Source organism: Colletotrichum gloeosporioides, assembly GCF_011800055.1.
Source record: "Colletotrichum gloeosporioides strain Lc1 chromosome Unknown consensus_71, whole genome shotgun sequence".
Lineage (NCBI taxonomy): Eukaryota > Fungi > Ascomycota > Sordariomycetes > Glomerellales > Glomerellaceae > Colletotrichum > Colletotrichum gloeosporioides.
This window is the reverse complement of record NW_025544716.1, coordinates 27994-44516: the sequence shown is the minus strand read 5'-3', so window position 1 is coordinate 44516 and position 16523 is coordinate 27994. Positions and strand designations below refer to the sequence as shown.

General features: G+C 52.8%; 6 protein-coding genes across 6 annotated transcripts; 5 read left to right on the top strand and 1 right to left on the bottom strand.

Moving 5' to 3' along the window:
• Nucleotides 1-858: 858 nt before the first annotated feature.
• On the top strand, nucleotides 859-3390 carry GCG54_00010194 (Peptidase S41 family protein ustP; the record flags this gene model as incomplete). The annotated part of the gene is made up of 4 exons (XM_045410125.1): nucleotides 859-1063; nucleotides 1195-1590; nucleotides 1645-2327; nucleotides 2380-3390. The coding sequence occupies 4 exons, from the start codon at nucleotides 859-861 to the stop codon at nucleotides 3388-3390; spliced, it is 2295 nt and encodes a 764-aa protein (XP_045260080.1).
• A 1420-nt stretch (nucleotides 3391-4810) lies between these two features.
• On the top strand, nucleotides 4811-5621 carry GCG54_00010193 (uncharacterized protein; the record flags this gene model as incomplete). The annotated part of the gene is made up of 2 exons (XM_045410124.1): nucleotides 4811-4828; nucleotides 4854-5621. The coding sequence occupies 2 exons, from the start codon at nucleotides 4811-4813 to the stop codon at nucleotides 5619-5621; spliced, it is 786 nt and encodes a 261-aa protein (XP_045260079.1).
• A 1355-nt stretch (nucleotides 5622-6976) lies between these two features.
• GCG54_00010192 (Alpha-L-arabinofuranosidase A) lies at nucleotides 6977-9027 on the top strand (the record flags this gene model as incomplete). Its single annotated transcript, XM_045410123.1, has 2 exons — nucleotides 6977-7102; nucleotides 7162-9027. The coding sequence occupies 2 exons, from the start codon at nucleotides 6977-6979 to the stop codon at nucleotides 9025-9027; spliced, it is 1992 nt and encodes a 663-aa protein (XP_045260078.1).
• An 818-nt stretch (nucleotides 9028-9845) lies between these two features.
• Nucleotides 9846-11747, top strand: GCG54_00010191 (Heterokaryon incompatibility protein 6; the record flags this gene model as incomplete). The annotated part of the gene is made up of 1 exon (XM_045410122.1): nucleotides 9846-11747. A coding segment is annotated over one exon (1902 nt), but the record flags the coding sequence as incomplete, so codon positions are not given.
• A 1056-nt stretch (nucleotides 11748-12803) lies between these two features.
• On the bottom strand, nucleotides 12804-13845 carry GCG54_00010190 (uncharacterized protein; the record flags this gene model as incomplete). The annotated part of the gene is made up of 2 exons (XM_045410121.1): nucleotides 12804-13620; nucleotides 13679-13845. 2 exons carry the CDS (start codon nucleotides 13843-13845, stop codon nucleotides 12804-12806), a joined length of 984 nt encoding a protein of 327 aa, XP_045260076.1.
• A 1712-nt stretch (nucleotides 13846-15557) lies between these two features.
• Nucleotides 15558-16471, top strand: GCG54_00010189 (Protoporphyrin uptake protein 1; the record flags this gene model as incomplete). The annotated part of the gene is made up of 3 exons (XM_045410120.1): nucleotides 15558-15729; nucleotides 15799-16007; nucleotides 16064-16471. The coding sequence occupies 3 exons, from the start codon at nucleotides 15558-15560 to the stop codon at nucleotides 16469-16471; spliced, it is 789 nt and encodes a 262-aa protein (XP_045260075.1).
• Nucleotides 16472-16523: the final 52 nt, after the last annotated feature.

Sequence of the window (16523 nt, the reverse complement as noted above, 5' to 3'; positions counted from 1 at the left end):
AGATCAAGAGACCAAGAGGGCAGAGTCCACTGTACAGAGTGTGCACTAGGGGCGGAGGCTAGGTTATTGACAGTGCCGTGTGTAGGGTCATCCAGCCTCGATTACCTAGCACTCAATGCAAGCCATGAGTCTCTGCACCCTAAACTGTCCCGCCGGTAGTTTAGTCGAGGGAGGATAAGACGCTAGGGGACAGGGCGGCCTTTTTATGCGACAGGGGTCTTCCCGGCTGAGCGTCCGAGTTTAAATCTGCAGCCGGCGCCGCCCAAGGATGCGCGGATGCTTATCTGAAGATGTGAGGGTTGTCGTGTTTCATGATGGCTTCATGATTTGGGAGCAAGCAACTCTGGCCGTAGCTGAGGTTATCGGCTGCCCGACAGACGACCACGCCCCCCCTTGGCCGTAGCAAGCACACCATACAGCCGCCAAGAAGAACGAGAGCGAGCGGGTCCGACATGGTGTTTTTTGGCTGGAGTTTGGACACTTCCGTGTCGGCTTCGAACCAGACGGGAAAGTATGAGGGAGGGACAATGCAGGTCATTAAAACCCCATCTACTGCTGTCAGGGCACATGACAGAGCGCTCTTTTAGAAGTCTTTCCCCTTCCTAGGCTTCCGGCGAACTGTCCGTCAAAGGCCCCATATACTTTCCTTTCCTCGTTGATTTGTCTCGTTCTCGAGACTTCTTGAGCTGGCCTCGCGGATAGCTGTGCTATTCTTTCCTTTACTCTCCCTCTTTTCTCGAAGTTTTTCGATTTCCAACAAGAACAAAGAAGCGGAGACATCACATTCGTCATTTTAGACGGGAGGAAAGATTCACAACGTACATACGCATACGAACATAGAGACCGGTCGCCGACAACATGAGATTCATCTGGTGGACGGTGGCGTACGCCGCTGCGGCGATGGCGCGCCCACAAGCCCCGCCTGGGACTCCGACGAACTCGACCCCGACGAGCACGACGCCAACGCAGACACAGCCCCCTACCGGCGGTGCTGGAAATGGCAGCGGTGCCTGTGGACAGATTCAGCCCCAGATTCAACAATTTCTCCAGGCCAGTCCTAAGGGTACGTGATCTCGTCTTCTGTTGGGTTTTGGTGTCGTCATGATCTTGAGGAAGGATTAGGTGTGGGCGAGGAAGAGACTTTGAGCTATTCGACTTTTCTTTCAATAGAAAGCTAACCGACAATTTCAACAGCTACTCCGAAAGTTAATGCGCAAACCGCTTTTGACTGCCTTCAGTCTGTCCCGAACAAGCCTGGACCGGCCAAGGATCTCATCAAGAGCTTAAAGGCGTACGTCCAATGGCAGAGCACGCTATCCTGGCTCAAGAACCCCCCCGCGTCATACATGCTGCCGCCTACCGATATCGAGGGCGGTCTTTCAAAGATTGGCGAGAAGGCGGCTGCTGGAGGCTACAAGAGCGAGTACGATTTCCAGCTTGAGATTTTCCAGCTTTTCGCCTCTGCCCACGACGGTCACTTCGCTTTCCGCGGCGACATTTTCAAGGGCTTCAGCTTCCGTAACACGCTTGCCAGCGACATTGTTTCAGTGTCTAGAGATGGTGTTGAGGTGCCAAAACTATATCACATGGGTAAGTTGGCATCAGGCGGCTGAGGCGGCGTTTTACAGCTGCTAATCCTCGTAGGACAACTCGACAACAACTCCTCAGCTCCCGCCATCATTAGGATCAACGGCCGCGATGCTGCGACTTTGCTCGAGGACCTGAACCTGAAGTTCAGCGGTTACCAGGACCCTGACTCTCAGTGGAACGCAAACTTCAAGTCCTACGCCTTCAAGGAAGCGGTTCCTCTCATCGCTGCATCTCTTGCATTCCAGGGCCCAAAGGTGACCATCACCTACGACAACGGCGAGGAGAAGTCCGAGGACAGTTTCGCCCTCATCCGTGCTGGAGCCAACTTCACCGGTGTGAACAACGGCGAGGACTTTTACAACAAGTTTTGCAACCCGGATGCCAACAAGACACCCGCCAACGGAACCAAGCCCGATGCACCCAAGACCAGTTCGCCGCCACCTCCGCCTAGGCCGACCATTGAAGGCTACCCGTACCCCGTTGTACGTGACAGCGGTGCCAACACCACCTCTGGCTACTTCCTTAATGGTACTGGCTATGAAGACGTGGCTGTGCTCTCTGTAACATCCTTCGCGCCCCCCGATGCGATCGATGCCACTGAGTACCTCACAAACTTCCAAGACACCGTCGCCAAGTTCCTCGCCGAGAGCAAGAAGGCCGGAAAGAAGAGGCTCGTCGTTGACGTCGCTGCCAACGGCGGTGGTTTCGTTGTCGCTGGCTTTGAGCTGTTCGCCCAGGTTCGTACGAAGACTCCTCAGAAGCGTGAATCTTACTAACATCCCATCACAGCTGTTCCCGGAGGTTGACCGCTTCCAAGCCAACAACTTGCGCCTCTCAGACAGCATGAACATGATGTCTCGTCTGGCAAACGCCATCCCTGCCAACTTCACGCCAAGCAGTCCTGAGGAGAAGGGTGCCCTTGAGGCCCTCGCCAGCAGTGCTGTCATTACCAATCTGCTGCCCGGCCAGGTCTTCACTCCTGATGAGCAGGCTTTCACGACGGTTGACCAGATCCTGGCTCCCGTCTCCCTGAATGGCGACACCTTCACCGCCTACCAAGAGGCCCCGCTCAACCAGACTGACCCGTCATTCAACCTGACTGGTGTCGGTAATAAAGTTAACCCGCCCCCTCGCGTCTTTGCTCCCGAGAACGTCCTCCTGTTCACTGATGGAACCTGCGGCTCAACCTGCACCATCTTCTCCTACTTGATGATCCTTCAAATGGGTATCAAGACCACTGTCATCGGAGGCCGTCCTCTGTCAGGCATCATGCAGTCCATCGCCGGTGTCGAGGGTGCCCAGGTCTTCTCCTTCAACGACCTCACCTCCGATGCGAAGGCAATTCTCGCTCTCGCCCCCAAGGATAAGAAGGAAGAGGTCATGAACAGCGACGTCGGAGAATTGGCTAAGGGCTACGCCATCAAGCGTGCCACCACCCCCAAGTCTGCCGGCGCTGTCAACGGCAAGAACGCCTTCTCCATGTCAGATGCCAAGACACCCCTGCAGTTCCTGTGGGAGCCGGCCAACTGCCGCATCTTCTACACCAAGGAGATGCTCACCCAACCCGTGGTGGCATGGAAGCGCGCCGTTGACGCAACATGGAACAACCCCACACAGTTCTGCGTCGCCAACAGTATCTACCCCGTCAACAAGACCACGATGCTGGATCCGTTCTTCAAGCAGAGCCGCAACAACACCGGCATGCCAATGAGCGCGGCTTCTACGGATGGTGTTTCTGTCTCTGGGCTGAGACTAGCACTTCTCATTGCGACACTCACGGTTGCGTTGTTGAGCCTATAGATTTCCTGAGCAATGGAGATTTGGTTTGGAAAATAGCGATCTTGAAAAAATAACAGCGTTGCATCAGAGACCTGCCGTTTCAACGGTGAAACACTCGCGAATGCTTCAGAAAAAGGCGGGAGAGGTACTGAACCCAAACCAAAGTGTCGGGCTCTCGAGAGCCTGGCCTTGTGGGGGGTCGGACAACCGAGTCGTGCCGGGAAGCCGGGAGCGGGATCCTTGAGAGTTGAGGGCTGGTGATGGGGTGAGGGAGTGGGAGGGATTTCTACTTTGAAGCAATAAGCATTACTATTTTTTATACTTTCTATTGTCTACTTTCTACTACTTGATTCGGATATTCGGAAAGCCTATTTGGAGTTTAGTATGGAGGGGGGGCGTACTGGTTCGCCATAGATGACAACCCTTGTTAGTGGACGGGGGCGGCTGGGTTGGTACAATGAATCGATTCTACCTCTAATGCTGAATGTTTTCTACTTGTGTGAAACAGTATTCTATCTGGCTGAATTGATAAATGTGATGTCGCTCTAGAAATCGGTGTGGAAAATCAGAGTTCGAGATCGCAGCGAATGTCTAGGATGGGTTGACGATCTCCGGCCAGTGGAATTCCAATTACCTGAGCTAGGTTTCCGATGATGAACAATGTGGGATATCCAACATTTTATGACCAGGCACTCTGGACTTCTTTCTCGGACTACCACGAACCTTCCTGGGAGATCCGATCAGAGACGGCAGGATGAGGACATCTCAGATATCAGATGATATCGCGAATCGAGGGACCCTCCCATGGTACATTGTCTTAGGCGGTGGAATACCCATGTGGCGTTTGGTAAGACTCGATACCCCGGGCCGAAGATCTTGCGCTCTAGTAGACAGAGATATGACGATAATCACTACTTACCTATGATAGGCACCTGTAAGTAGAAACATGAAGAAGCCCAGCTCGCCGTCAACATTCGATCTCAGAAGCAGAGGTATTAACCAACGTGGGCTGCACCAAAGGTTGGCCATGAATTGGTGGTTTTTAAGAACGTCGTGAGCTATGGTCCAAGTAATATTCAGGTAGTCGCGCCCATCATTAACTGCATTTTTTACAGCGGCCCATCGCAGTCTTCTGAAGGATTTCTGCCGCGATAGAATGATCCGCATCCCAATTGACGATAGCTCGGCCATTTCCCCGCCCACCGGGACCGAAGCGCCCCGCCCGATGTCCCGCCCGGTGCTCAGGAAGTTTAGTCATCTGATGCTACCTGGGGATGTTCTAGAAATTGGTATAGACTGGCCCAGCGTCTGCGAAGATCTCACAAACATCCTGAGAAGTTACCATAAGCTTTTCTTCGATTATACCAGAGGCACAAGATTTATCCTCGGTGGTTGTTGCACCCGGCTTGCCCCGCACTGTCTTTCATACCCCGCGCTCACCATGACTTCAACGTTTGCTGTCGGTCTTCCGCTCGCTCATTCAGCACCTGGATGAGCAAGACTGGGATGAAGTTGAACAAAAAGTCCAGCCCATTATCGACTACAATGGCCAGTCCATGTCTGCGACGGTATTCTTCGCCTGCGAGAGTGATTCCCTCTCGCCAGGCATGAAATTGCACAGAAAGCTAGACACGATCATTGTCGACACTAGCAGCAACGCTGTTGCTGCGCGCTATATCAACTGTGCCGACTCACCCGATTCCGCGCCCGAGTTTCAAGAGATAATCTTCGCATGGTTCGTCGACAATCGTTTGGCAAGATGGCAATCTCTTCGAGGCGAAGCCGGCTTCGAGTCACAACATTCTGCAGTCCCTAGAGCCCCAACAATTATCGGAGACCTCTCTTCTAGACACGATGAACTCGATTTGAAAGAGCTGTACAAGGCTTACATCACCAGCATCAACGAGAAGACGATGGAGCGTGACTTTGAACGCTTTTGTCACCCTGAGCTGGAACATAACAGCCGTAGGCTGACAATTACTGAGTACATTCCACTCATCAGCGATAGCCAGGACGCTATTCAAAACCTGCACTTTCATATCGAGGAGTTACTCGTCGATAAGGAGACGCAGCAGATCGCGGCACGGCTGGAGTTCACTGGGACCCCAGTCCGTGAATGGGGAGGAGCGAAGCCCAATGGGAATTCGGTCAAGTTTCATGAGAACATCATATACCAGTTGCATGAAGGCAAGATTGCGCGGGTGTGGTCGGTCATTGAGTTGAACGTCTATCGGCAGCAGTTGAGCAGATGAATCAACAAGATTTCGCTGTATACCTAGACGGCCAGGAAGAGAGCAATATTGATGATACCAGAATAGAAATAACGATTTCCTACATTATTCGACTTTCTTCCCCCAACTCATAAAGGTGCCATTTGTTCCGGCACGACCCGAGAAACGTGACTAAAAGGACTTGCGACGACACATCAAATTGCATGCAGGTCCATTTAGAAGCGGGCCTGTGACAAAGAGCCTGCTATACGACATCCAATGATGTCAGAAGCCAAGCTTCAGCGAGCAACATTCAATCCACTGGCCCTTGCATCAACGCGAACTTCTCGCGGCGCAGACCGTTCGGCATGTGGCTGGCCAAGAGCTCTATCGCTGATCAAATCGAAGCGGCCCAACCCGATTTCAACGCTATTCATCCGCTGCGGGGTTGATACATGGGTCGTGATGTCGAGAGCGAGCAGAATGAGCCATCAGCCAGCCGCGATGCCTGCCGTGCTGTTCTATTCAACGCAAGGAACAGGTAAGGTTGGATGCGCACATGGGCAGAGTCCCCACGGGTCTTTGGCGGCAAACTGAAGATGACCCGATATTCTTCCTCGATGCGCTCGAATGAGAGCTCTCTATCCGCCCCTCGGAATCCGGTAGTGACGCAGTGGATCCGGGGGATATCCCGGCTTCAAACCCGGATGCTCCCTTGGTTTCTCCAACTTCCCCTCATTTTCCGTCTCCTCATCTGAGCTGTTCCTGGTTTCTCCAGCTTTCCCCACATTGACAGGAAGAAATTGGGACCAAAAGTCCGCCTTTGTTGACGCGACCGAGCTTCGACATCACCACTTCGCCCGGCCGATGTAACAGTATTTCTCTGTGTGAGCTTTTCCTCCATCCAATCCCGACGTCTCTACCGGCCGGACCCCTGCTGCTTGTTCGTGAGCACGCGAAAGGTCAACCGAGCCGACCGCGCACTCCGCAATGCCAAGCTTTCCTTGAGCTCTCCATCTCGGGACTGAAGCCACCGACATGCGACGCTCACGATATTGTTTCTCCCGTCTGGGCTGACAAACAGTTGCGGAGAGTGACATGGGTCAGAGAGATGCGGGGTGAACATCTTCCAAGTGAGCCGACATGCTCGCGAAATGAGCGCCCTCGCGTCTCTCGGCCCCAGATGCTTGGGTCTGCAGGTCGCATTCAATGTGACAGTTCAACGGGTATTCATTGTGAGGCCGGTTGATTCGAGCGGGGGATGAGCTCATTGTTGGTCACCGTGGTCGACGCTGGTATAAAACCATCGCCTGTCCCTGACAGCGGAAAATCGCCTTGGGCCTGGTTTGACACCTTCGCGTCATTGCACCCTCAATCGCAAGCAATCGGGAAGCAAAATGGTGTCGCTGAAGTCGGCCATTCTGGCCGCTACCTACGCCGTTTCGGCTGCTGCTGTCGACATCACCGTCAAGGCCACCGGCGGCAACGCTACTAGTGGTCACCAGTATGGATTCCTTCACGAGGTTTGTACCCTGTTTCCTGCTACCTCACTCATACACGTAGCTTACTGAGTATTTCCTAGGATATCAATAACTCAGGCGATGGCGGTATCTACGCCGAGTTGGTCCGCAACCGCGCTTTCCAGTACAGCGATAGATTCCCTGTCTCCCTGGACGGTTGGCATTCTATCAACGGCGCTGTCCTCACCCTGAAGAACTTGAGCGAGCCCCTCTCCGCCGCTCTCCCCGTCTCCGTCAACGTCGCCGGCGGCAACGGCTCCGGCTCGATCGGTCTCGAGAACGATGGCTACTGGGGCATGGACGTCAGACAACAGAAGTATACCGGCTCCTTCTGGGTGAAGGGTGCCTACGATGGTGTCTTCACCGCCTCTCTCAAGTCGGCCCTCAACGACGACGTCTTCGGCTCTGTCGAGATCGAGTCCAAATCCACGGCCGAGGAATGGGTTGAGCATGCTGTCGAGCTCACCCCCAGCAAGGATGCTCCCAATAGCAACAACACCTTCGCCATCACCTTTGACCCCGCGGGCGCTGCCGACGGCTCGCTGGACTTCAACCTGATCAGCTTGTTCCCCCCCACGTACAAGGACCGCAAGAACGGCCTTCGCGTTGACATTGCTGAGTCTCTTGCTGAGCTCCACCCCAGTCTGCTCCGCTTCCCTGGCGGAAACATGCTCGAGGGTATTGACAACAAGACCTACTGGGACTGGAAGGACACTCTTGGCCCTCTCAAGGACCGTCCTGGTTTCCAAGGTGTCTGGAACTACCAGCAGACTCACGGCCTGGGTCTCATGGAGTACCTCGAGTGGGCTGAGGACATGGGTCTGACTGTTGTCATCGGCGTTTGGGCCGGCCTTGCTCTCAACGGCGATGTTACTCCCAAGGAGGATCTCCAGCCCTTCATTGACGATGCCCTCAACCAGATCGAGTTCATCCGCGGGCCCGTTGACTCTACCTGGGGAGCCAAGCGCGCTGAGCTCGGACACCCCGAGCCGTTCGACCTGCAGATGGTCGAGATCGGCAACGAGGACTGGCTCGCTGGCTACCCCGGTGGTTGGACCTCGTACAAGGAGTACCGCTTCCCCATGTTCATGGAGGCCATCAAGGCCAAGTACCCCGACATTACTGTGATCTCCTCCGGCGCCACTACCGACGGCGATGGCTTCGATATTCCCGCCCCTGGCATCGGTGACTACCACCCCTACCGCACCCCTGATGCCCTTGTCGAGGAGTTCGACCGCTTCGACAACGACATTGGCCACATCGTCGGTGAAGTCGCCGCCACCCATCCCAACGGCGGCACCGGCTGGGACGGCGACCTGATGCCCTTCCCCTGGTGGATTGGCACCGTCGGCGAGGCCGTCTCTCTCATCGGCTACGAGCGCAACGCCGACCGCGTTCCGGGAACCTTCTACGCCCCCGTTCTCCGCAACATGAACCGCTGGCAGTGGGCCGTCACCATCGTCCAGTTCGCGGCCGACCCCAAGCTGACGACCCGCTCCACCAGCTGGTACGTCTGGGAGATGTTCGCCGGCCACCCTCTCTCGCACACCCTCGAGGCTTCTGCCGACTTTGGCCCCGTGTACTACGTCGCTGGCAAGAACGAGGCGAAGGGTAACTTCATCTGGAAGGGCGCTGCCTACAACACTACCAATAGTGAGGATGTGCCCGTCACCGTCAAGTTTGAGGGTGTTGAGGCTGGCACCAAGGCTTCTCTGACTCTGTTGACCAACCCCAGCGGGGACCCGTTCGCTTACAACGACCCTCACACTGGCGTGAACATTGTCGATACCCAGACTTTGGTCTTGACCGCCAACGAGGATGGTGCCTTCAACTTCACTCTTCCCGAGTTGAGTGTGGCTGTGTTGGACACGGATGTTGCTGCCGAGACCAAGAGACTGAGGGGTATTGAGATGCCGTTTATCGCCTAAGCAAATTTGCTCAGAAGTATAGTGGCATTCCTTTAAATAGAATCAAGTTCTGACATCTGACCTGCCTTGCATACAAGCCTCAAGAGTTAGGGAGAGGCAGCCTAACGGCTAGAATGCAGTCTCACTGCCGCTTGCTTATTCCTGAGTACATACATAGTCACCGCCCTTTGAAATTCCATGCAACTTTGTGAGACACAGTCTGTGGCTTTTCTAAGCCACCGGCGTCGTACGCACCTTTGGAAGCCCGCATATATGTACCCTGCAGCATCCAAGACCTACATCTTTCTAGGCCTTCTTTCTTTTCACCCTTTTTTTGCTAAATTCACATTTTCTGATATTTTTTCCGTTGTCCTCAAATAGCGTTCGGACATCGACCGCATTCGAGATACGCCCGGAAGAACATGTTCAGGTGGCATGAGTCGAGGTGCTCCAGGCCCTCTATCAGGATTGTGGGTGGTCTTCCTTATTGCCAGACCTGTGACGCCGTAGCATCGACCGATGATATCGAATTTCCCGACGACCTCCGCCCTCCTAGCCCTCCAACAAGGGCAAGTTGGCAACGTAGGCGTTTGGCGTGGCCGGCGGGTGTCATATGGAGCCAGGATGATGAGCGACAGGGGGGCCACGGTCTTGGAATCGAAAACTTTCATCCTGATGGCCTGTCTTGTGATAAAGGGTAAATAACTCGCAATTGGGGCCTTCACATCAGCCCAACAGGACTGTTCTAAGATCTTTTTATTAGTGCCGACGAAAGTAGCTATCGCCAGGCCTCCCGGTCAACCAAACCTCGCGGTTGCCATCCAGTTCTTCCTCCTCGAAGCATTCGGGTCCTCGATATCGCTCCAGGTGAACGCGATGACATCCTCCGGGGAAACTTCGGAGTCGTCCAGCTAGGCTCGGACCCTCCACACTACGAGGCGTTGTCTTACACTTGGGCTGACGCCTCAGGAAACTCGAAGAAATGCAGAGCCGTATATATTGGACCATTCTGGGACGCTGTACCAATCACGCAAAATTGCGCAGATGCTCTCTGCAGCGTTAGGTTCCATCACAACAGGCTCAAGCACCGCACTCTTTGGATTGATGCAGTGTGCGTCAATCAGACTGATGTGATGGAGCGGACTTCTCAGGTTGCTCTTATGCCCGAAATCTACTCGAGTGCCGCTGAAGTCCTCGTATACTTGGGGTTGGCCAGCAACTCCAGCAATACAGCTCTCGAGACTATGTCCCGCTCGCTGTCAACTAATGGCTGTCGTCACTCAAACGGAGGTGTCATGTGCCAGATGTGTCAAGACGCTATTTCTCAGCTCTTTCAGAGGCCATACTTCAAAAGACTGTGGGTGGTGCAGGAGATTATGCTCAGTAAATCCATTGTGATTTTCTGCGGAGCAGTCTCCAGTTCATTGCCCTTCTCCAAGATCATCGACTTACTGCCTTTGGATGCATGGGCGGTTAGGAGGGCGAAAACGCCCTTGGGTTCAAAGTCCGACCTTTTTTCACTGATGATTGAAACAAACCATTGCGCTTGTCAAGATCCTCGTGATAAGGTCTTTGCCCTGTTGGGAATACCATCCGACTGGTCGGGGGCTCGAGTTCTCCCTGACTATAGCCTGTCGCTTGATGAAGTTGCTATCGGCGTTGCATCCTACTTTATTCAAGTATGTGAACTTGGATGGCCGATTTTGATGCTCGCTGGACAAAAGCAGAACGAAGCCAAACATCTTCCCTCATGGGTTCCTGACATTGAGACGTCAGTCAAAAGCGCTGGAATTCGTAAGGATCTCTGCGATAAATTCATGAGAAACTCACATCGACTCAACCAGGAGCTTTTCATTGTGGATGATCTCTTTGTTGAGATGGATCTCATGGCTAATCGACCAGTAATCTCGGAGACTAAAACTGGTTTTCGGCCCCCACCAATTATCTTCGAGAGCCAGAAGAAGGACATTCAAATAACCTCAAGGCATTCTCACCTGAAGTTGGTGGCAAGCAGGCTTTGCAACATCCACCAGGCCTTTGATTTAGATTATATGCGCTACAGCCATGGCGTTGTAGTAATAGCGCCTGCTCTCAAGTCACAGCCCATTGATAAGAGCCACCCACCCGTCGTCTCTCCCCTGCTTTTCATTCAAAAGCTCGAAAACAGCCCGACGCCCTGGAGGGTATGCTCTGATTTCATTTCGGAACACGACGAGCTGTACTGGCTCCACAGTGTGGAGGGCTACGCTATCTTGAGACCTGATTCGTCATGCAACATGCACACACTGGTGTGTGTTTGTGACCTTGCTTTCACTTGGTCGCACAGTCCTCCACGCAACCTGGCGGATAGACTCACTCTAATACCGATAGACTTAAGAGTGGTCAAACGCGTCAGATCTGTACTTGAGACAGTCATTTCCCAGGGTCGCAACTCCAAGGTTTATCGAACCTCGGATGAAATCAATGATGAGACAGCTGTCGCCAAACTCGCACTTCAACTCTTTAGTCTGCTTCTGGGCCGAGAACACCATCTATGGCGTAAGTGGCAGGTTTGGAAGCGCAAATGGGATCATGTTCTAGAAGAGCCCCCGCTCCTTGAACATGTCATCTCGGTATTGGAAAGCACCGCCACCACGACCGCGGAAGAGAAAGGAAGACATTATTCTCCTTCTAAGACAACTCAAGCCGCTATCAAAAACCCCAAATCCGTAGCCACTGCTGTGGTCGATACTGCCGCATAACATTGACGAACTGCTTTCTATCAACCTCCGTGATAGGACGTTGCCGACCCCCCGGAATGGCTGGGATATGGATTCGACTCACCTCAACCTCGAGAAATGGGCAGAAATAACGGATGGTCTGATTATGGGCGTTGGAGTTGACGAGCCTAAAAGTCATCTCATCGAGAATCATGAACTATCCGATGGCTCCAAATGTCCCGATCGCAATAAGTGGCATTCTGCCTGGAACAACTTTCGAAGGGGCACAGGTCTTGATGAGACTATATGGGATACCAATCGCGGTATTGTATACGTACTAAAGCTACACCAAAGGTTTCAAGCTGTGTGGGGGCCATTGCTGCTGTTTGGTCACTCAGGCAATGCAGTTGAGCTACTAGCAGACAGCGAAGCCTGGAGTTGGAAAAATATGAGAGACCGCCACAACTTTCGGGACCGGATCATGAGAGAAACGCCCGAAACCTCTTGGATATTCCCTGACCCATCTATGTTCTGGATTCCACCAATCAAGGACCGGTTGGATCCACAAATCCGGGACCAGTTGAGACTCAGAGTTGAAATGCAGAAGTTTGGTTTGAGCTGGACATCAATGGCAGAGGTCACAATCAAGTAGTTTTGGAGCTTACGAATTTGCTTGGTGTTTCTTTGGATCTATTTTCAACTTTAAGCTAACATTGAAGGTAAAGAGGAATATGAGTCTAACGTTAATGACACTGGACGTACAAATGGTACCTTTCAGAGACGCCAACGACTGCTCTAATGCCATCAGTGGTTGCCTCCATGAACCTCAGCAATCATACTGTATTACCTTGCTTTTACGCTTTTAGGTTGGCTCCGTTACTCCTCATTACTGACTTTGATTGAAACCCACGCATTGTATAAAAGGCCTCTGGCGTTTGGAAGTCCTCATATTGATATCGGCCGCTCAAATGCGAAATAGGGTGCAAACGCTTCAGTCATTCTGACTCGTGCTCCATATCACGATCACAGTAGCATATGTACATAAACCAAGCCCAAAGCAAATTCGCCAATAACTTCGCACGACTCATATTGCTCTCCTCAGTTGCCGCTTTTGAACTTCAACTCTTGGCCCGAAACACCCTGATTCACGTTACCAATCCCCGGGATCTCCCCACTGCCACCCTTCTTCATGACCGCAGTGTAGTGATCAACAACCAGTTGAATTCCAGATCCAAAGCCCATCCCATCAAACTGGCAGTGTCCTCCGTCAGGTTTGTTGTTCGCCGTCTGGAGCTTGTTGATGTCCTCCTGCTTCAGCCCCTTCTCTGAAGCAATGCCCTCGTATGCCTTCATCGCCATCGGAATAGACTTTTGCAGGCGGTCCAGCTCCTTCTGCGAAGTCTGGTAGTGGATTCGCGTCTTCGTCATGGCGTCGCGGGCCGAGGCCTCAACTGTCACCCTAGGCTCCATAGCGCCGCAGCCCAACATAACTCCGTGACCGTCGCCAGCGAAGTTGCCCATGTGCGCCGGAATGAAGTATCCGCTGAGCATGAGGGAGCCACCCGAGATACCAGTGAAGTACACGTTAGATGAGTTGAATGCCATGTACTTTGGAAGTGTCTTCATAACAAGGTCATTGACAGCTTGGGCGTGGGCCACGCCATCAGTTCGGTTGAAGCCCTTGCCGCCACCCCAATGGAGGTTCTGATCGGGGGCGAGAACCGTAACACCCGCCAAGTTGTCCTTGACACCCTGGTTCGGCATGTCGAAGAAGGATGAGCCACTATCTCCGTGGAGCAAGACGTGCAAGCCGAGTTCTCCCTTGGCGTTTTCTTCCTTGTTACCATCGGGCACCTTGCTCGTCTTTGTGAACTGCGCAGCTGGACCACTGATGCGGAAGCGAATGTCAAGGCCGCTATGACTTTTGTCAGTGTCTCTCAGTCGCATTTAAACAACATCACAACAATACTCACTTCACCTTCTCGGTGGTGTCAAGAATTACTGAGCCATCCTTTGCCTTCGTTATGCCTTGTGGAACTTTCTTCGCCTTGTCCATTGGCGTTTCGCCACCGGGTTGTTGCTGCGGCAGGCCCTGGACCAAGCCCAGGACAGCAGTGACAAGTACCAGTGTGGACTTCATGGTGATAGAATGGACGGATTGTCACAGTAGAATGTCAACAATGATGTTGGAATAGCTGTTCACCCAAACGTTCACACGTGCGAAGAACATAGAGGCATTGGGTTTGGAACACCTTGACAATTTATCTTCCAACGGGGCGTTCATCGCTCCTCAGACGACTAATGAACTACTCCCCCGATCCATCCATGTCCTGCATGAAAGCTCACCATTTCCAGGCATCGTTGAGAGTACAACTGGAAGCTTTTCTCGCGTCCGGTTTCATCTGGACTTTGGGAGTGTTTATTTACACCGGGTCTGATTGTCCCGCAGCCCGTAGACTGCTTGTTTCCCACCTCCGTGCGTTTCATTAGCTGGTTAAGGTTCAGAGCGAGCCACGTGCATTTCGGCTCCAATCCTAGATTCGATGAGATGAGACGGAGAGGGCATCCATCAGTGGTAACAACGAGATTTCTTATCTGTTTGCATGGAACCTACGGCTTGGCGTCGCTATTATCAGAAACGTGGAAACACGATGAGCTGGATGATCGAGTTGTAGATAACGACGTTTTTCAACTTAACATGGAATTCTGCTGCCACGACTGAACCCCTCCCGCAAAAACCTGCCTCGTTCAGCAACTAGTTCACGCTACTCACCTTGGCTCGCTCTCGGCACCCGTTCACAGGTCCCCTATTTGGCATTCACACCCTCTCGATTGAAACTTTTCTTATCTGCGACGGTAGTCCTGGCCATTCATGTTGTGGTCATCATAGAGCTTGGGATTAAGCTTCTCGAGCTTTTGCGGGGCTGCACCTTTACCAATGGGTTCGCGGGAGCTCACCTGACATCCGCTAGCTCCGGACGTTCGAGATCCATGTTAGGACGATGGTGGGGAGGTTGATGGTCTGAGTTGGCAGCTACCGAAAGACGGCGATCAGACGCAGACTCTGGACTCGATATCTGGATGAGTCCGTCCTGGATATAGCCACTACAATTACCGAACGACATAATTTCGAAGTTAATGTGCAGCGCTTTCGCAAAATGACTGCGACCACCTCTCCCAGTTCGCTCGTATTCGTGACGCATTCCACAAGGACCTTCACCCAACCTATGCCCACTGACAGGTAAGCAACGCGGGAGGGAAACTACATTGGTTAATTACAATATTCAGAACGTACATTATCAATACACGGGTACCGTCATTGATTCGGACGGTGACTGTCGTCTCAAGCGCCCCGGGCTTAACTTACTTGAACAGACTTTGGTTCAGCGAGTAACAAAAGCAAAGAAAACGCTCATGACATGGACGTCCAGGACGGAAGGGCCCGTGAGAACAACACAACCATACGATACCTGACCGAGTAGCAATTGTTATCCTTCCTCAAATAATTCTTTTCAGTTGTGGGGAAATCACCACCATTCATCGAGGCTCCTGAGGCCCCGTTTGAGGCCGGAGGCGGAGCATTGTGGGGCAGTCACACAATACGAGAATGCGAAAAATCAGCGATTGGTCGGGAGCAGAGCGCGAATTGCTTCTGACAACGCCGCAGAGACCCCTATTGTGTATTTAAGAACTTGGCAGTGACATTTCAAAGGCTTCATTCTTGGAATGTCTGTACTTCGAAAGCAATAACTTGTACTGTCATCCCAACTCCAGCCCGCGCAACAGTTTGCTTCTAGTCTTTACGCCTTCTTCCTGGTCCAGTAATCATTCGAGAAGCACCAACGATAAGCCATGGGTCTTGTCCATTTCGAGGACGGAAAGGTCCTCTTCTATCCATACACACCATCCAAAGCCGCGGGCATCATATTTCTGTTCTTGTTTGCTGGCATCTCTTTATACCACATCTTCCTGATACGAAAGTTCAAGACCAAATACTTCATCCCAATGGTACTGGGAGGCATATGTAAGTCCAGAATTCTCCAGATCAACGATCTAGCTTTGGAGAAACTGAGTCTAACACAAAGCGCAACAGGCGACACCTTCGGACACCTAGGCCGCGCCTGGGCCGGCTCCGCCCCCCTCTCCCCCAAACCCTTCATGCTCCAACTCATGCTCATCCTCGTCGCCCCGGTCTTCATCTCCGCCACAATCTACATCACCCTCGGCCGCCTCAAAGAATCCCTCCTCGGCCACCCGCGACGCAAATGCAGCCCGACGAGCATCTTCATCCTCACAGACATCGTCGCCTTCTGCACGCAGATCGGGGCTCCCTCGTCCAAGTCATCGCGAACCCGAAGATCATGGAGATTGGCGGGCACGTGGTGCTGGGCGGGCTGCTGTTCCAACTTTTTGTGCTGGTGGTGTACTTTGCGCTCGTTGTGAGGTTCCAGAGGGCGACGCAGAGGGAGGTGATTTACGTGGAGCATTGGAGGCGGTATCTGTGGACGCTGGTGATCTCTGTGGTGGCTGTTTGGGTGCGGAATTTGGTGCGCGCGGCGGAGTTTGGGCAAGGCTGGTACGGGTTTGTGAATCAGCACGAGGCGATGATGTACATCTTTGACTCTTTTCTGATGTTCTCGGTCATGGTTGCGTTCGCTGTGTTCCACCCAGGACAGCTGAATGATTCGCAAGGAAGTATGGCGAAGGGCAGGCAACGAGTTACATCTGAGCAGGTGGTCATGGGTCCGTTCGGAAACATAGCTTAGGCGGGAGACAATTGGAAGTCTTAAAAGAAGACGATACTTGTACAACATCTAC